The sequence below is a fragment of the Telopea speciosissima genome, chromosome 1 (assembly GCF_018873765.1).
Source record: "Telopea speciosissima isolate NSW1024214 ecotype Mountain lineage chromosome 1, Tspe_v1, whole genome shotgun sequence".
NCBI lineage: Eukaryota > Viridiplantae > Streptophyta > Magnoliopsida > Proteales > Proteaceae > Telopea > Telopea speciosissima.
The window spans coordinates 32,171,835-32,192,154 of record NC_057916.1 but is presented as its reverse complement, the minus strand read 5'-3'; the positions used below and the strand labels follow the sequence as shown (position 1 = coordinate 32,192,154).

The following is a 20,320-nucleotide window of genomic DNA, read 5'->3' as shown; positions in this document are numbered from 1 at the left end:
ACAGTAAGTTCAAGAAACGTACGGTACATCTAATAATCTATGGAGATGATACTCTTGAGTTGTCTAAGATGGTTAGAAGGTTCAAATATTTTTGGTCTACATAGAGATATTTTTTTTGAAAATTATGAATCCTCTTCATTCCTCAAAGATACTTCCTTTGGGAGCAGTAAATTTTTCATTCTTTACAGCGATGGTAGGGGGACCAACCCTTGTAATAATAGGTCCTCCAAGGAGAGGGAGGACCTACTATCTTTTGGAATCAAATGGTATCATAATAGCTGCCTGCCATGGTCAATGCTCAAAAAATCAAGACTCGAAGTACTTGGAGCCTGCTAAGATGAAAGGAAAGTTTGTTGCAGAATTGATCATTAAGCCATACTGGAGATAACAATAACCCATCCAGCAACTGCTTCCCCTGCCTGTATCGTTTCTAAAAGCCACATCACAGTGTATCTCTGTTCATGAGTTGTGCAACAGAGGTGTCGTGAAGCATTGGCAACCAAGGTTGCTAAGTAAGGTGAAATTCGGCGTAAGTTGCGATCTGTGGCTTTGGTATCTCTGTTCCAATTCTAGAACACCCCATTTGCTTTAAGATCCAAACAAACCAGCCAGCTGCATAATGGACCAAATCGTGGCTTTCTAAGACCTGTTTGTCCCCAAGTCGAACTAGAAAAAACCAACACATCCACTCGATGTACAGTCAGACCTTTATCTCCTGAGGTTCGTTGATCGATACGGTTGTGCGATTCCTTTCATAGGGGGGCTGAAATGACCATTTCACCCCCTGACCAAACACACTGTCCAGGTGAGGCCCACCCCCTTTTATTAGAGGCATTGGGGAACCGTACTGAGCAGGAGAACCACAGGTGATAAAAATTCATGTACAGTCTGGTTTTGAAACTACAGCAGCATAGACGCAAATCCATTGTTCCACATGACAAATAGTGGAACTTGGTGAACCCATTTTTAAATATAATCATAATTAACATGCATCAGTAACAAAGTAGTAGAAACAGAAAGAACTAAAAAGAAATCAGCCCCACCTCACACAAGAAAGGGAGAAAGGTCCAGAGTAACCACCTCAGCTAGTTAGTGGTGGACTAATAAAACCTTCTAAAAATTTAAAGAGGCACATGGTCTTGTGGCCACCTCAGAACAGCCAAAAAGAATGACTTCAAAAGGATCGCTATGATTCAGGAGGAATTTGGGAGCAGAGTGGAAAACCAAGGTGTTGAAGGGGGGCTGGATGTCAGGTGACCAAGACAACCAAAACACCCGCCTAGGTGATCAAGGCAACACTAGTCGTCAAGGTGCCTGGATGCCAGGATGGTCAACTAGGCAACGGCTTGACAACTATGTCAGAGAGTCACCCCGTTCAGGATGTTGGACACTACAATTCGACTCTGCCGTTAGGTAAATCAGTAAACTGTGCCTCTAGAATAAAAATTCCAATTAAAAAATCAAAATAATATGTTTCCAGTAAACCATCAAGTATTAATGAATATATTAGATACAAGAAAACGTTAACATTTCTCTCACTAATAAACTCATAAAGAAGGTGCAAATTATATAGCATAGCATTATTAACCTAAAAAATATATATAATAGCATTAATCAAACAGAAGAACAGACACAAGAGGGGAGGAAAAGAAAGAAAACACTGTAATGTCATTAAATAATGAAAACAAACCAACAAGTCACTAGACACTACATCTGCAATTGATAGGTAAAAATGACGTTCTGAACCTACTGAAAACCTTATTGGGAGCTGAAAAAAGGAATGAACTATTAAGGAATCATTGGGACACTCTGTGGGAGAAATTCCAAGCAAAAAAACCAGATATTATGTGGTGATGCTATAGCAATGTAGTACAAACCATATACTCTTCTAATTTATTCTGTTCACTATATACAGATGCATGTCAGCAATTCTTGTGTGATTTTTAAAAAAAATAATAAAAGATAATTGCTTTATTGGGGAACAATTGTTAATGAACAACTTTATCAGTCACTAAGACAACTTCAACCCACACATAAGTGTAATCCTATAAATAGGTATACAAATGTGACCATGGAAATGAACATAATCATAGAATTAGAATGGCCAAGTTATCAGCACTCTTCTAAAACAAAGTAAATGGAGGGAATGTCTTCGCAACATTCAAAGTATAGACAATAAACATGACATGACTTGCTGGCTATTCAACTTAGTGTATATACTGACCAATCATTGAATGGAACATAGTGTCACAACTCAAAAAACAATTAATGACCAAGCTAACTTTTTGTAGAACTTAATTTGCATTTAACAGTCAAAGTAAGGTTAACTTAGCATCCTAGAACAGGAATGAATAGACTGACAAATTAGGGAAAATCAGAGGACCATACACTGGCATTGAATTGATGAGTCTTTGGGCCAATGTGCAATCACCACAGAACAAATAACGATATGCAGATGACAAATAGAACAAATGCAACCCTAACCAAGCTAGAAAATTAATAAATGAAAGATGTCAATTAAAAAGAAAAATCCCCATGAGAAAGGCAATCTAATCGTACTTACATGCTTCTATTATACAGAGCAAACTGAATCCAAAGACAAAAATATAATCTGCATAGATACATGAAGGAGAAAAAAGGAAGCAATTCAATAACTGCACTTTACATAGATTCAAGAGAATCATTCAAAACAATTGAAAGGAACTGAAACTGAATACAAAGGACAGGATTTTCACAACAGATCAGTCGGATAACCAAAGACATTCAGAATCTTGCTCAAGTTCCTTATCCACCAATCACAAAAAGAAGGATCTATAGATTTGGTCCACTAACACTACTACATCAAAGAAGATCCCAGTGCCATCCACATAGAGGTTCGACGCTTTCTACAGAGCATCTATTGGGGCGATGGCTTCTCGCTGTCTTTTTTCCGTTTACAACTGTCTCTTTACACCTGTCACCAATACATACCAACTTCTTGTGACAATAAAAAACAACATAAACAAAACACCCAGCCTCCCTCCCAGGTTTAAAACTTCCATGAATGAAAAAAATGGTATAGATACAATTCAATCTAAGAAGAAATCCACAAGACTGGACCTGGATTCTAGCACCCCTCTCCATAGGCATCATCTTCCAGCCTTGCAAATATTAGCCATTTGGAGAAGGCTTTAAACCATTAAAAAACAATTATTCTTAACCTAAAAAATTACCCAATAAATTATAAAAACTAAACTGCACTACACAAGGAAATCATCTTACTCACCAAATTATGAAATGGGTCCAAGGAAATCACCCTCCAAGGTAACCACCATCTGGAATTCCCTATCTGCCTCTGCCCATTTTGTCCCAAGCACCATGAAGCGTACCTTTACATCTTTCTCTATCTTTGACTGTTTGTCATTTAGAAAGAAAGGATTCTCTCCGGGAACATAACGGTAGTCTGGCATTTTTGTAGATGACAGGAATATTTGCCCAATGGGTCCGCTACTCAAAAAAACCCCTTGTTTCATAATTCTGGTTACAAAACCCTGCAAAATCTCCGCTTTGAATGGTTTGAAGGTGATGCAACTAAACTGCACAGGGAAGAGTACATCCCCTGAGTCCTGCCTCACTTTCCCTTCACCTATTCTATCCAAGGTAGTTAGTGCAAGAAAGTAACCATGATCCTTGGTGGCCTTCCTAGTGGCGAAGTCCTCCAATAGGCGTAGGATTATCGAGCGTTGCAGCATTAGTCCCTTTCCATCCAAGTGCTCAGGAGAAATCAATACATTCCAGTTCAATTTTACCTCCAGATACATTTTCGATTCCTGTCAAAAGAACCCAAAAAAGAACCAGTTTGACATCCATAGTAAGCAACCTAGTATAAAAATCCTGAAAAGAGTAAAACTACTACTACCACATGGAAAAAGCCTAAGGTTAGTAATCCAACGCTGGGTACCCATGAGAACAAGAGCAGATATAGACATGCAACAACAACTATTAAAGCATTACTAAGATCATAAGGCAACAACTAAGGAAAGAAAAAAAAAAAAACATGCAGAAAGCAAAGTATTACTAGAATCAGACACAATATCAGGGGGAGAAAAGGTTAAACACAACAAGAACAGCTCCGCAAAGTTAAAACTAAAAGATAAGCGTAGATGTTGGTCTAGCCGCTGAAATAATCAAGGAGAACCTTCAACTAGGGCAAAGTCGGGGTCTACCCTGGCTTGATAAGCTAGGGCTTTTAGTTTCTGATGCATAATAAAGCCTGGGTTTACCCATTCATCGGCACTTTCCCCGCCCCCGGGGTCTGCCTTGTAGTTGATTTTAGATTAAAAGAAAGAACAAAAGAGCTGCATTACTAAAATCCCACCTGAAATTACAAAAAAAATCCGTTCGAGTAGTACCGAGATTCGTCAGAACAGAACAGTTTCGTGAATCATACATACCAGAAACTCTGGAAGACTCAAAGGTGACTGCGAAGAATGATAAGCAAAGAACCTTCGTAAACCCCAGAAGCGAGTCTTCGTCCTCTCCGGTCGAGAACTGGAGATTTTGAGGACTAAGACTACGCAGGAGAGACAGTGGGACTGCGGGAGAGGAGAGAATCGGGAAGACAAAAAGAGGAAGAGAGTCAAACGTGGAGACCGAATCAAGGAAGCTTTAAAGAAGGGAAAGTGAGTTAATCGGGATTCTAATCCAATGTCCAGAAAATCGGAGTTTGTGCAAGGAAAAGCATTGGTACTTGGTAGTGGAGGGAAGTTTTCATCTTCATACCAGGGTCATTAATGGCTGACCCCTTATAGGAAGAAAACGAATTTTTTTCTTGTCAGGTTCCTGCTCTTATTGTCCAGTTCCTTTCGGGATAGAAATGACAACTTAACCACACCCAGGCCGTGTTTAGGCAGGGTTTAGATAATCATTTCCACCCCCTATAAGAAAAACCGGACAACTATATCGAGCAAGTAACTTGAGAGGATAATGATCCAAAGAAAACTCGGTGGTGTACTAAGTATGTTTAGTCGATTTGAATCATTGATGGTTCAAATATTATAAGGGTAATTATATTATAATGTTAGGGAAGAAAGAATGTCACCCGATCGCACCAGACATGTCCGCCCTTGCACTCTGACACAGGGGCACATGAAATGATCGTCACGCCCTAAGCATTTCCGGGGTTTCATGCTCCCTGTGTCAAGGCGTAGGGGTGGTGCATGCACTACACAAAAGGTGGCATTCTCTTTCTGTTATTTTTATTTCTAATTTGTTTAGGAAAAAGAACATTGTCTGATCACATGGCCTCTGCATCTAAACAGGAGTACACGAAATTACCACCCCACCCCTTGTAAAATGAAAACTACCATCCATGTTAATGCCCATGTGTGCGCTCTCATTGGCCCCACACTAATGCAAAGGCCATTAAATTAGGCAGCAATCTCTTGCCCTTTTAGAGAAGATTCCCCATGTCGTAAGTGTAGGAGAATCTTCATACCAAAAAAATAAGCGTAGGAGAATCTTCTAAACCACACCGATGACAATAAAGACGATATCATTCACATGAGTCCACATAATCAGGGTAGGTAGGAAAGAAAGAAAAAACCATGTGAGAGAGCGAAGTCAGGGACATAGACGCCGCCCAATGAGTGCCCTTACGTGGTCTGTCTATACAAAGATTAGGAAACTATACATGAATTCCATGTGAAGTTGGCTGCTAGTACTGTAGACCCATAGACTCTGAATTTGCTCTTGAACATAATTTACAAAGCTTTTCATTAACAACATAAAAGGCTCAATTAGTTCAGAGCAACTAGCTGTCCTTAAGGTTTACAACACAAGGTGTATTTGATTCTACATATCGATATGGTTCAGAAGCCTCATCACCTGTTTCCTTAACCTGATCTTGTTCATCATAAAGAGAGTTTTTTTCTGCGTGGGGGTTGTGATGTACATTATCGGCACCATCATCACCATTTTGTTCATCACAAGGGAAGTTTGTTTCTACATTCAGGTTCAGGATTGCATCATTTCTACTGCCATCAACATTTTGTTCATCATAAGGAAAGTTTGTTTCTGTCTCGAAATTTGAGATTGCATCATTATTATCACTACCATCATTGTCACTTTCATAGGACTCAAGAAAAGCCTCGTCATCTTCGTCCTGTAAAGGTCAAAGGAATGGACAATCAATAATATAGTCTTCGTTCGCAGCAAAGTGAAAAGAAGATTAGAAAAATAAAAGATCAGATGAAATATCAACCTCAGTATCTTCATCTTCAGTAGAATATGCAGAATCCAGTTTGGCATAAAACTCCTCGTCTCCTTGGCTCTTAATGATTTCCATTTGATCCTGAACAAAAGAAATGGGAGAGAATAAGGATAGAGGAAAAAGGAAGTAAGCAGAATCTAGTACCATATGGGTTGTATTGAAGCCTAATTAGATTAGTCAAACTAAAAGTAAAATATGCAAGAATACATACAAGCTCAGATCTTAGATTTTCCACGCTTCTGTTCAGAGCTGAAACATGGTTGTAAAGTGCCTGTTCATCCAATGACAAGACAAAACAATTTATATTTTAAAATTCATGTGACAATCTTAAGAATAATCCTCAAACCTTTAATAAGAATCCATCCTACTGCATAAATGACAGAAAAAAATGTTCCTAATTTGCTTTTGCCAGGAAACTTGTACAGACCTGAAATCCATTGCCCACAACCAACCCATACCCAGTACCATTCATGTGCATAGTTGTCATGACGTCTAGGCGATCCTAGGAGTTGGAGGAGGGAACCCCTAGGCGACGTTTTGACAACTATGTTCATGTGGTCTATTCCCCAGAATATCTGGGTTGTTTCTAATCAACATATGTATTAATATTTTCCCCCCCAAAATGACAACCTTCTTTTATTCTATCCAAAGCCATGGGTGAGGTTAGAACATTTCAATGGGTCAAATTCATAAGTTGGCAGACCACATATACAATGGATATCAGGTCCAACATGAGCACCATAGTTTGCATACTATATTTCTGGAGATACCTCACGCCTCTGAAGCTCAATTGAGCGAGCCAAAGCCTTCCTTTTTGTCAAGAGATTCTTCGGCCTCAATGTTACAGGTCTATGATAGTCCTTCCCGCGGTATACAATTATGGCAAACCCTTTGGAAACTTTGTCCACAGAAACCAACACACCACCACTCTCAGCCTCCAGAGACAAGGCAACATTTCTGACCTGATCAAAAGTTTTAGCCTTTACAATGATCTTAACTAGCTCCCTGTACTTCCAGTGCAGGTGCATGTTCTCTACTGTACCATCAAAGACTCCACGCCTTCCTGAAAGATGGAATAATGTTGCCACAGTTTCACGAGGACGAGAAAAACAAAATGACAAATTACTCTGTAAGAAAAAAAAAATAGTAGGTCATTACCGAGGAGTAAGAAAGCTTTCATTCTGAGTCCGAGTTTACGAAACATGAACCTCTCCTCATCAGTGATGCTTTCTGGATCTCCAGACCGTTCTACTGGCTTTAAGAATTCCTCTACCTTAGCTAAAGCTCGTTCTGCTTTTGTTAACTTCCGTTGAGCCTGATAAATCAGAACTCCAGAAAGTCAAGAAATACCATATTGAATATAATGCTATCAGATATGTTGGAAGAACTGATCTGTTTAATAGAACAAGAAATTTAAAAGCATGAAATTCATTTAAAAGCATGAAAGAATTTCATGTATAAGGGCGGGCTAATTACTAATCGCTGTCCTATACTTGCCCCATATTTAGTCAAACTCCCCTACATCAAACTTCTTTTTTTTATTCCCCCCAGGAAAGCAATCAGATGTATATTTTCCAACCTCAAAATATAGTGATTCTCTTTTAGCAAGTAAAGGCTTTCTTCAACCCAAACCTTAAATGACTGCATTGTCATGAAAAGTTTGAGACGTTAACATAGATTCAAAACTTGGACACTCAGAAAAGACTGTTTCATACTGCATATGATGATACCAACAGCTGCCTAGTGCAGTTGGTGAGCCGTGGTGCGCTTCATGCCCATGCTCACCAGGAGGTCTTGAGTTAGAGTCTCCTGCTGGTACCTTCCCCCTCCCTACCCCCCCCCCCCCCCCAACAAAAAAAAAAAAAACTGCATATGATGATTATCTTTTAGCAATTAAAGGCCTTCTTCAATCCACACCTTAAATTGTCACTTATACTTTCCATGTTCAAAGAACTTACAAGATCAAGCTTCCGCTCAAGCTTTCTAACAAGTTTTGCATGCCTTTCTAGTTCTGCAGCTCGCAAAACCTTATCCTTATTATCACCATCTAACTTTTTTGCCCATCGGGCATCAGCTTCCAGAGTTTCCCCAAGAGTACCGGCAGTACTAGATTCTCCTGTTGTCTCAGCACTTGGAATAACCATAGATGAGGCTCTAACCCGTGCTTGTTCCTCTTCATCTTGCAGGGCCTTGGCCAACCTCTCCCTTTCTAACAACGCCTCTGTTACATCCGGCGATAAGAAATCCTTCCCTCTGTAGAAGACGATATAATCTTTGTTTCTAGAAAGAAGCGTACCCCCAGTTATTTTCTGAATTCAATCACCAAAAAGATCTAATCAAACATCCAACACTAATCCCCCAAGTAAAAAGGTAATAATCTAAAACCACTTATACACATACAAGATTAAAACACATAATGGATGGAAAGTTAGTTATCAATCAGGGCATACATGGCGTGGAATTGATTAATTACATTACTAGGAAGATATTATTTTGGTGTTTTAGGTACTTCATAGGAGATTTTTGTGACATAACAGTTCAAAAATGGATACTAAGTGCTTGTAAAAATTTCAAAAACAAAGCTTAAGGAACCGCATAATAGTAGAGTGCGTGTCTCTTACAATTATGCATGTATGTAGTACATCCATATTTATGGCGACTGCAAATTACTTTATTGTCATCAAATAAGCAAATAAGCAAAAAAGCAAATACAATTAGATATAACATACAGCTCCATATATACATATTGATTCATTTAAATTCATTAACATATATGAATATAAAACTAAGTAGAAACAAGCTTCCCATCGTAACTATCTTGATTCAATCATCTCATTGCTTGGTTCTGTTATCCTTAAGGAGGGTGAATTGAAAAGTATGTTGCACATTGCATTTGCATGTGAAAAATTATATGAAAAGGCACTTCTTAAGTGCTGTTTGATTAGTGAAACACACTACAATTGAAGGGGAAACATTATTAGAAGGTTACTAGAACGCCATGCTTTATGGATTAGAATGTACGGCAACCAAGAAACGATACATGCATTAGACAGACATGGATGAGAGGGGTGTTGAGATCATTGAACGGCACAACTAGAAATAATAGAGTAACAAACAAATGAATTGGTAGAAACCTAGGAGTTGCATCAATAGGGTACAATATGAAAAGGTTCACTACAATTGTTCAGGAAAGTAAAACAAGTCAACAACCAATGCTGCAGTAATGACGAGTGATGAGCAGCAGGTTGAAGATGTTACAACTTATAAGAACACAGGGATGATGCAGAATTCCAGCTAGAAGGAAAGATGGGCTTGTTGTTTTGGATTTGGTTTAATTTATTGGGCACAACTGAACCATAGAACTAAAACGAGCGAGATCTCGTTTTTTCCCATGGTCGAGACGAGATGGCATACGAAACAAAAAAATGCAACAACTCAAGCGAAATCTCATCAAGATCTCGAGAATCTCGACCCAAACTCCTTTATATGAGTGCCAGATCTCAAGATCTCGTCGAGATCTCAGTGGGAAATCTATGTATACAGACACTTATTTATGCCTAATATCATTTACGTAATTTCATTTACTTAAGATATTATTCTTAAATTCTTAAATAAGCAAATACCCCCCTATTTGAATCCAATAAAAATAGTTAAACAATCAAATTCCAAAAGGAAAAAAAGTCAACCCCCAAGCTCAAGAACAAAAACTGGATTTTCGGCGGTAGGTGCAATTTTCAACTTTCTAATGCAAGGGTTTTTCTCAAATCTAAAAATTCCATAAATCTTAATATGGTAAAACATTGCTAAAAACCAAAATTGCGGTAAAATATTCATTTGTTTTGATGTCCAAAAAATATTTTCATTCAGAGCGATTTTGACAGAATTCGCGCACACCAAATTAAGTTTGACCAATACATAACTCCTTCAATATCAATCAGATTTAAGCAATCTTGGACTTGTTGGAAAGCTTTGTTTTGAAATTCAAAACCTTCTTGACAGCTCAACATCCCTTGAAGAAAGTCTCCATGCAACTGGACATTGGGCCCACCAAAATCTGGAAAATATCTTCCAAGTTCTTCTCCTTAATCTAATCCATACAAGCTGGCCATGAGACCCATACAAGCTGGCCATGAGACCCACCAAAACTGAAAGAAATCCTCTCTCGTGACAGGCTGTTCGAAGGCTGCAAACAGGGCATGGTTTGTGGACTTAGATAATATCAAAATATGGCCCACAAACACTGGATCGATGGGGGAAATTCTGGCCAGAAACCTGGGCTTTAATAGCCCTAAAATATAGGCCAAATACAATTCTACCTTGGAACCCAACTGATGGACTTGTGTTGCATCAGTTCCCCCCTCCCCCCACTTAAAAAAACAACTCGTCCACGAGTTTTGGTGAGTCTAGAACTAATCTGGGTGTTGTGCACATCCATCTTCAGTCCATAGCAGAATTTTGGCAACTCACTGCGATAAGAATGTGTTAAGGATAAGGGTTATGTGCTCGTCTAGATTCAATGTATGTAGGGTTGATTGTATTGTGACTCAGAATACTATACTAGTAACCATATCCAATCTATAAATAATAAAGGCCTCTATCACTATTGACATGCCAATCTATTCTCACTAATCTTCTTCTTCTCAACTTGGTATCAGAGCCCAATCCTTTTTTGGGTATTTTTTTCCCGCTGACGGAGTTCACTACCACCGCCGCCGCTGAGGCTTCGGCCTCCCATGGTAAGCATGGTTGACTGAACATGCTCTCCTTGCATGTCGCACCATGTTGACCATCACTAACGCTTCACCTAACCACTGACATTTTTTTTCCCATGACCACTGCTGCAGCACCACTCACCATCCATAGGCCCCCTGGCCCTACCGATCTCTATCGGCTCCATCACTGATCGCCGCTAGGCCTCCCTAGCCACTACGCTCATCCCCTGCCATCTCCAGGCCCTCGCGCTGCCCTACCAACCCCCTGTGGCCCTCGCCTAATCTTTCCAGGTGCGACCACCACCAGGCCCTCTATAAGGCCTTTTGCCTCCCATTTGGGCTTTCTACCTGTCGTCGGTCATTTTCCAGGCCTCCTGCGCTCCTTAGGCCCTACGCTCCTGCAAGCTTCCCGACAGGCCCTTGTTAGTCCTCTGTAACTCTCGCCTAGCCCTCCCTTACGCTCCTTGTGTCTCTGCCGCCTAGCGCCAGACCCCTGTGCCTTTGCCGACCTCGTGCCTAACCTTTTGCGCTAATGTTGGCCTTACAATAAGCCTCCATGCCCCCTTCCATCCTTCCCGCCTAGTTCGTGTGCCTCTTGCACCTCTTACAGCACACCCGTCTAACCCTTTGTACCTTATCGCAGCTCTCCGTGCTTGCTACCGCCTTTGTTGGTTCTATTCTTCTGCCTGTGCCTTGCTGATATGCTATAATCTTCCCATGTGAAGGTATTTCTCATTCACCTACTATGATTATTTCCTTGGCGCTATAATGGAGAGTACTAGTTTTTCCTTAGGCGGATCTGGGTGTAGTGACCTGAATCTTCTTGGAATCCCCCATCATCACCCTTCTCTCCCGCCAAGACCCACCAAGTTGAATGGAACATATTATCTTGCTTGGTCACGAGCTTGTCTCCTTACTATTCAAGGCAACCATTTTTCGGGTTATATCATTGGTGACACCCCTATGCCTACTGAGGCCTCTACTAAGGACACACGGTTGGCTAATAATGCCTTTGTAATGTCTTTTTTGTTGAACTCTGGAACCAACCATCAGTCGTAACTTTGTATTGTTGAACTCTGCCAAAGATTTGTGGGATGCAGCTAAGCAGACATATGCCTAGACTAGCAATTATGCTTAGATTTATAAGCTCCATCGTCAGGTTCGTGAGGCCACTTAGAAGGAGCTATTTGTTTCAACCTATTACTCTGCCCTCAACACTTTATGGCAACAGTTGGATTTTTTATCACCCAATTCCCATAGTTTGCACCTATGGTGCTGAGACTTTCCAGAAGGAGTGTGAAATGGAACGAGTTTATTTCTTTCTTACTGGCCTCAACCAGGAATACGATCAGATTCGTGTCTAGATTTTTGGTAGAGATACTTTTCCCACACTTCTCCAGACTTATAATATTGTTCAGCATAAAGACAAGAGTTATTTTGTTATGAACTTATGATACCACCTACTACCCCTACTCATTCTGCTCTTGTGACTACCCCTCAAGCTTCACCAACTTCAGATAGTTCTGGCTCTATCAGTAAACCCGGTTCATCTACAGAGTACCCGATTAAGTGTGATTATTGTGGGCGTCCTCGCCATACCAGAGAGACCTATTGGAAGCGTCATGGCCATCCCAAGGGAAGGGGGCGTGGGAAACAACACACTACTAGATCTCAGGCTCATCTCTCTAAGACCATAGATGGCAGTATGGCACCACACCTACTCCCTTTTCCTCTAAACAGTTGGTTGCTCTCAAGCGTATGGTGACTCAACTTGGTACTGCAACCCTTACCATGGCTTCTTCCACTACACCTGCTTCACATCTTGCTCAATCAAGTCTATTTTTTGCTTTGTCTCACTCTAGCTCCTCTTGGCTTCTTGATTCTGGAGCCTCTGATCATATGACCAGCTCCTCGGACTTGTTCCATACTTATAACTCTTGTTCGGGTAAGGACAAGATCCTAGTAACTAATAGTTCCCTCTTTGCCATTTTTGGTAAAGGCTCTATCTCTTTGTCCTTTGTTTTGTATGTCCCTAACCACTGTGCAAATTTGCTTTCTATTTACCACCTTACCGTTGATCTGAATTGCAATGTTCACTTTTATTCTACACACTATTATTTTAAGATCTAATGACAGGGGCAACGATTGGATATGGTAGGGTACGGGATAGCCTTTACTATTTGGATCCAGGTCTCACTACTGCTCCGTCTCCAGTTTCAGCTCACATCTCTCGAGAAGTAGTGCTCTTAGTCAACTGCATCAATGGCATTGTCGCCTCGGTCACCCCTCTTTTTATATTTTAAGTCATTTGTTTCCTTCCTTAGTCAAATACTGTAACCTAGACCGGTTTAATTGTAACATTTGTGAACTTGCAAAGCACACTAGGTCCTCTTATTTTCCCAGTGATGATAAAAGTATTGTTCTATTTTTTATTATACACTGACTAATAGGGTCCCTCTAGAATTGTTGCTCGGGGTAGGGTTAACTGACGTGGGTATATCTTCTCCGGACTAAGTCTGATGCCTTTTCTTGCTTTCAGTCTTTTCTGTTAGAAACCTATATCTGGATAAACAAGTCTATAGGAGAAGAAGAGGAAGAGATATATTTCATGTTCTTTCTTTGAAGGAAATATACCTATTTATAGATGGTCCATCATAACCATCTACAAGCAAAGTCACCCAACACCCACCTACATTTGACAATGGAGGTAGCCTCCTAATTAAGGTTGCCTTCCTTTGTTGAATATAGAGGATGATGGGGGGGGGGGGGGAATACCCAATCTACCCTTTCTAACACTCCCCCTCAAGTTGGAGCATATATATCAATCATGCCCAGCTTGTTACAAATGTAGCCAACCCACCCACTCCCTAGAGACTTAGTAAGAATATCAGCAAGTTGTTCTCCAGTCTTGACATACTTTGTAGAGATTATGCCCTGTTGGTGTTTTTCTCTCACAAAGTGACAATCCACTTCAATATGTTTAGTTCTCTCATGGAATACAGGGTTTGAGGCAATATGTATTGCTATCTAGTTGTCACACTACAACTGCATCAGTGGAGAAATCTCAAACCCAAGTTCAGTCAACAACATCTTCAACTAGACCAGCACACAAGTAGCATGTGACATGACTCGATATTCTGACTCTTCACTTGATCTAGCCACTACACTTTGTTTCTTGCTCTTCCATGAGACAAGGTTACCTCCAATAAATATAAATAACCTGTAGTTGATCTCCGATCAATCATTGATCTGGCCCAATCTGCATCAGAAAATCCCTCAACTCATGTATGTCCATGATCAGTATACACTAACCCGCGTCCTGGAGCCTTCTTGAGATATCTCAAAATCCGAATGACAGCATCCCAATGAGGAGCCCTAGGAGATGACATAAACTGACTCATAACACTGACCGGAAATGAGATGTCAGGCCGAGTGAATGTCAAGTAATTCAGTTTTCCAACCAACCTTCTGGACCTTTCTGGATCATCAAGAGCATCTCCCTCATCTGCAGCAAGTTTGACATTGGGATCCATTGGATTATCAAGAGGTTTACATGCACCCTAACATCCCAATTTCTGTAAGCAAATCAAGAGTAGACTTCCAATCGCATATCACAATACACATGATACCAAGCGTAATTGCCTCCATCTCAAAAATCAAAATAAGATCTCTTATTGCATAAGAAAACTTTCTTGTTAACGGAAAAGTACATAGAAAACATAATATCTAATTGCCCTGTCCAGTAATAAATCTGTATACATGTACAATTGCTAGGCATAAGGGGTTGACTGTAAATGTGTAGATCAGTAGGTTGTTAAGTCACAAACTGGAGTACTCTCTAAAAAGCTGTAATGCATTTCACCATGTTTATCTATTTATGTATTAAGAAAATATCACCATGTGTTATCTATTTATAGTGCATTTCACCATGCTTATCTATTTATGTGTTAAGAAAATATCAGCATGTGTTATCTATTTATATAAAAGAAATACCATTGTCGTAAAATAAAATAGAATTATGAAGAGAATAGCAAAGGCGCTACAAATGGTGCACATAACCTCATCCAGTGGCCAAGAAGGTGGTGGTCCACTCCCCACCCCATATTCACTAATAATTAATGAGTAATAGGAAAACACCAATCTTAGTGCTACTTTAATTGTAAACATGTGAACTCAGCACACCTTCACTCTTGAGAATCAAAGGAAAACACTTCCGGCCAAAAAAGCACAATCAGAACTAAAGACTCCACAAAATCCCTTTCTTCCCCACCCACTCAATGTTAACATAGAGAAGAGAGCAAAATGAAATAAAGGCTGAACAAACGAATCATTTGCAGCAATTCAAGCACTTAAATTACATAAAATAGATAAAGATCGAACAGCTTCGGAAAAATGAGTAAGGGTGCCGGAACTCAATGAAGATATTGGAGACAACACGAGAAGAAAATTCCAACCCGCCAGTTGGAGTTAAATTTCAAAAGTAACTGCAAGTGGGACTCGGATATTGACTTACTTTGATATCTTCAGCCAATCTCTCACTAGTTGTAAGTTGCACACCACGCTTGAGTGCTATCTTTACAACTGAACTACTTCCCCACAGTTTGACCATGGCCATGGCCAACCCTTGGTGCTGCCTGCTCCTTCCTAGAGGTAGAAAAGTCTAAACTCAGTATCCAAAAACAAATAAGCTTCAAATGGAATCAACTAAGGAAGTTTTACAAAATGGAACCTCTCCAGTGGCATACCTATGGCGAAGTGTGGAGGTAAAACTCTAGCAAGCCTTCGTAGTGCTGTTGCTTCCTTGATTCCAAGAGTAGACCTCACACCATAAGGAAGTACTCTGAAAGGGGGTTTGTAGTTGGGAACAACACCAGGTAGCAAGTCAGCATCTATAGGTAACGGATCACTTCCTGGCCAATCCACATACCTAGGGCCAAGACCATCTAATAGTTCATCCACTTCATGCTCATACTTCTTTTCTGGCAATGAATCTGCATCTCTTTTCTTCTCAACAGTAGGTGCCAAGCTGGTTTGAGGTGTCTGTTTATCGTTATACGAACCATATTCTCTAGGATCACTACTACTTTTACCTGTTTCCTTTCCAAAGATATTATGGGGAATTTCACTAGTCTTCTGCATCCTTTTCTTTGCTTCTTGCATTGAAGGAAGCTCATAGCCAACACCTCTGTATAAAGAAATAGAGGTGCCAGACCTCCAAATTACCAACCCACCAGTTTTTCTCTGAACAGCATGGAATAATCCATATCAGCAAATAGGCTAAACAAGAACAACCCATTACTGATTGAAAACTGACTTAATGAAAGCATTATTCATATATCACGAGGCTTATGCTATGAAATATGAACTCCATCATGCAATGGTAGCTATACAAAAAAGAAGGGAGGGGGAGGGGGGGAAAGGACAATTCAAGATACACCGATTCACATAGTAATTGACCAAATGCTAGAGGAAGAAAGAAACCGTTAGATACTATTCAAAAGCTAACCTCCAATATCTCATGTATCCGTTTCATATTAAGTGCAGGAGCTCCCTCGCATTTGAGTCTCACGACCTCGCACTCCTTCCATTTCTCATGAATCAAATCCACGACCACCTGAGTAACGCCGGCACCCCCAATCTTAGTCTTCTGCTTTAACCGAACAGCCAAATGTCTCAGCCTCCGCAGCTCTGACTCTGGAATAGTCAATTCAGCCAAAGAGGTCTTACTCCTTCGCCTCACTGAATTCCGTTCTTCTTGTTCTTCCTTTGGAGATGGTTTTTCCCATGGAAAACGAACCTTCTCATCACCCGTAAAACCATTTCCCACCCCAAACGGAAGTTCTGATGAGAAACCACCTCTCGTATTCGGTAACATACCTTCTTCAACATAAAAGATATCTTCCACAGATCCTCTCTCTGGCACTCTTTCCTTCCGTTCGTTCATATCGTCAACATACCCAAATCTCTTTAATTTCTCCACGATCTTCTCCATTGTACTACTGCTAGTGGTTGTACTACTACTCCGCTCGTCGTCTTCGCTCGAAACACCCTCACTGTTTCGGTAATCCACCACAGCTTGAGGCGTTTTAGGGAGCAACTGTTGATGGTTTTCATTCCACTTACTAATCCAACTACGACCGTAGAAACCGCCATCAGAAGGAAATTGAGAAATTTGTGTTTCACCGGCAGAAGACCACTTGCTATGACTGTTTTTTAGTACAAAATTATGACTTCTTTGTGGGTTTTCCTCTGGGACGGAATCTGGTTTAATGCTGTTCTGGGCTACATAGAAATTGTATTTTTTGTTGGGAATCGACGAACCAGACCTAAAAATTTGCAAGCGAGAACTGTTGAATCGTGAGCGAGAGCACTGAAACGAATCCAAAAAGGTCGTTGGATAAATTTGACGGCCAGGTACAAGTGCCATCTTAGGATCTCAAACTGACTACTAAATAAACCAACGAATCAAGCAAAATATATACATCAAAATGAAAAGAACAGGCTTTTCATTAACTGGAATGAATAAACGAGTTGCAGGTTTCGCCGTTTAGGAGGTTTATGTGGCTCTGGGGTTTAATCCTGAAAGTATTTTCTCTTCCTCGTTTATCCAATCCACGAAGAAGGACCCAGGACGGTAAATGGGTCGAACACTGACCGGGATCCGATTCTGTTCCGGCCCGTTTCAAGAAGGATTACTGGAGAACAACGACAAACAGATGGATGCATTCAATGGTTCAATAAGATCTGGGCACGGTCTGGTATCGGCTGGATCGGTATTGGGATCCGATCGGTCGATCTCGGATTAGTATTGATCAATATATTTTTTTGGGAAAATTACGTGTACATCCCCTGTATTTTGCCTAAAATACTATTCAACCCGAAGTTTAAAAAATACACCCCTTGTATTTTTCAGAAAATACAAAATTATTCATCCGTTAATAATTCAACGTTAAGCAATGACATGGAGTATACTTTAGACATAAAATGATTCTTAAAGCATCATGTGTTTGAGTCCCTTCCCCCACTCTAGCAACCGACCTTCATCTCCATGTTCGGCTTTATTTTCGCCGGCGAGAGAGTGATGAAAATTGAGAAGGGTCAGGAGGAAGAGGAGAGAGTTGCAAAACCAGAAACGGAGAAGAAGGTCAATTGCCATTTGAAAAATATGAAATTGCACCAATAACCCCAATTCTTTCTTCTTATTGTAAGGTAATATAAGAAATCAAACAATGTCACAAGTTAAAGCAAGGTTTAAAAACTCAATTGTGTAGTGTCCAATTAAGAATTTCCTATTATATGATTTCTCTCGGAATTGTCTTTATTCCTACCACCCAACGCCGAAAAGAGATGACCGAGCAAATTCCTACAGGTTCCCCATCTCCATCTAGGGTTTCCGATTTTAAAGAATAGTCTTTGTAGGATATGCCTCAACATTTTGTTTGGAATTTTAACTAGGTAATTCTTCGAGGTTCTTTTTGCTTTCTTAGTGCGGCTGGTTCTCTGTTACATGAGCAGAACCCCAATTCTCAAAGGCCCTGCGGTTGACACTCCTAAGATTGATCCTAAGACTCTACAACTCGCTCTCTCAACCGACAACCACCAGTTGATTGGGTCCAGTCCTAACTCCTAATGGAAAGTACTACAAAGCTGTTCTTGATGGAAGAATCACCTTTGCTATGAAGAGGCTCGAACCCTTGAAGAAGGGTTGTCCAGAGATTGAGAGCAAGTCGGTCAAGAGACGAATTCAGCAATAATTAGAAATGTTAGCAAGATTGAAACACCGTAATTTGATGATTTGGTTGCATCTCATTCTCACGAAAATCTCATTGATGGGTCAAGAAGTCTCTGACTGCGAGAACGAGTTAATGAGCACGCAGAGGATGGGCTGAGGACATGCACGACTGACACAAACTTATGAGCTCGTCTAGAACGAGGCCAAAGAAGCGACATGCATCGCTTGGCACTGAGCTAGGATCCAACTCGTACCATAGCGCGGGCACGCCCCTCCACCATCCAAATAACGACGACTTGGCCCAAGCCAATAAAGAGGGGCGACCTCCATACTTCACATAAGCCACTCAAAGCTTGCCATGAGCTAACATGGCCCGAGATTAACGCCCACGCTGCGCCTAATCAAGCGCGTGAGAAGTTTTGGATAAACATTATTCCCCACATCTCTCCTAAACATTCTCACTCTACTCCGAGAATCCAGCTTTCCTATTAAGGCACGATTCTGCCCATCGCCCACCTTAAGTAGGGGAGGTAACACCCAATTACGATTATCTGAATTCTACTCTAATTATCTGTTGCTAAGGATTCTGACTTAAGCATCGGAGTGAGATCGCTGGCATAGCCCGGTAGTCTTTGCTAATCTCGTTTTGCAGGCATAGGATGCTTCGGTGACTTTTCTGTTGCAACAGATTGGTGCCGTCTGTGGGAACGACGATAGCAAGCCGTTAAAAACTTCTACCAGTTAACCAAAGATCGTGGCAGGCGAACAGAATGTGGCTCCCACCAACACAGAAGCCCCACAGGCCGGGGAAAACCTAGTCGAGCGACTGTTGGTGAGAAGCACCCGCGGAGGAGGACAAGCTGGGAAGCAGACCCAGCAACGGACGACTGCGGCACCAACCGGATCCTAGTTACTGGCGGCGGCAGCAGGCATGGCGGGGTCCCAGCCGTCAACAGCAAGTGCGGCTGGACCAAGCACAGTCCCAGAATCGGGATAAACCAGCCTGAGCTCGAGAGCGCTGCCACCCCCACCTCCGTTGTCAGAGGGATTCATCCCGGCAACCATAATCCCAGATGCGTCAGCCTCAGTGGGCTAGATCCAGGACCTGCAGCGGTAAGTCCTCCATCAAAATGAGTTCCTCAGGCTTTGAGAGCGGCCAACCTAACATCTACAGTAACACCGATCTTGCCCCCAGCCCCGATACTCCCCAGACCAGCGCAAGAGAACCCGAGGCCTACTAGAGATGAGGTACGAGCGACTGGGAGCAGGGCTGGATCATCACACCCATCTCGGAGGAGCTTACCCCCGCCAGTGATCGTCCGTACCAAAAACTGCCCACAAGGAACAACCCTTCTCGCGTGGTGGAGCAGTTAGTGTCCACCAATCGGGGGACCCATGGCAGAACAGAAAGGAGTCGGTCTAAGGCCTCAGACGCTCTTATCGAGCAAGCCAGCCAACAGAGGTCGGCCCGACAAGACCTTCGGGATGAGTTGAATGCACGTCGCACCCGCGCTGAGCCTGTGGCCAATCAGGCCTTTGAGAGTGAGCTTGGCCATAAGCTCAGAGAAATAAACACCAAATTGGAGGCCCTGGAGAAGGGCAGTGTGCCTGAGGAGAGTTTCACGC

The 20,320-nt window shown here is 41.4% G+C and overlaps 2 protein-coding genes across 3 annotated transcripts; both read right to left on the bottom strand.

Moving 5' to 3' along the window:
* Positions 1-2,593: 2,593 nt before the first annotated feature.
* LOC122668576 (DNA-directed RNA polymerase V subunit 7-like) lies at positions 2,594-4,552 on the bottom strand. The gene is made up of 3 exons (XM_043865123.1): positions 4,434-4,552; positions 3,252-3,809; positions 2,594-2,953 (listed from the first exon to the last, which is right to left on the bottom strand). The coding sequence occupies exon 2, from the start codon at positions 3,798-3,800 to the stop codon at positions 3,270-3,272; it is 531 nt and encodes a 176-aa protein (XP_043721058.1). The 5' UTR covers positions 3,801-3,809; positions 4,434-4,552; the 3' UTR covers positions 2,594-2,953; positions 3,252-3,269.
* On the bottom strand, positions 2,594-17,454 carry LOC122668567 (CRM-domain containing factor CFM3A, chloroplastic/mitochondrial-like). 2 transcript variants are annotated; one of them, XM_043865112.1, is made up of 10 exons: positions 16,469-17,454; positions 15,708-16,203; positions 15,476-15,606; positions 8,209-8,559; positions 7,409-7,565; positions 7,021-7,313; positions 6,462-6,521; positions 6,242-6,331; positions 5,905-6,142; positions 2,594-2,882 (listed from the first exon to the last, which is right to left on the bottom strand). In XM_043865112.1, the coding sequence occupies exons 1-10, from the start codon at positions 17,387-17,389 to the stop codon at positions 2,842-2,844; spliced, it is 2,778 nt and encodes a 925-aa protein (XP_043721047.1). In that variant the 5' UTR covers positions 17,390-17,454; the 3' UTR covers positions 2,594-2,841. The 2 variants fall into 2 exon arrangements, with proteins under 2 accessions (XP_043721047.1, XP_043721051.1); XM_043865116.1 differs by having other exon boundaries at positions 2,594-2,885; positions 5,908-6,142.
* Between the last annotated feature and the right edge of the window lie 2,866 nt (positions 17,455-20,320).

Bases quoted from the DNA above. Each gene is read 5' to 3' on its own strand.
- LOC122668576 (XM_043865123.1), bottom strand. From the start codon at position 3,800: ATGTATCTGGAGGTAAAATTGAACTGGAATGTATTGATTTCTCCTGAG.
- LOC122668567 (XM_043865112.1), bottom strand. From the start codon at position 17,389: ATGGCACTTGTACCTGGCCGTCAAATTTATCCAACGACCTTTTTGGAT. The intron at 15,607-15,707 runs GTATGCCACTGG...TTCTACCTCTAG, and splicing joins ACCTCCACACTTCGCCATAG to GAAGGAGCAGGCAGCACCAA. The intron at 7,314-7,408 runs GTAATGACCTAC...TCCATCTTTCAG, and splicing joins GAAAGCTTTCTTACTCCTCG to GAAGGCGTGGAGTCTTTGAT.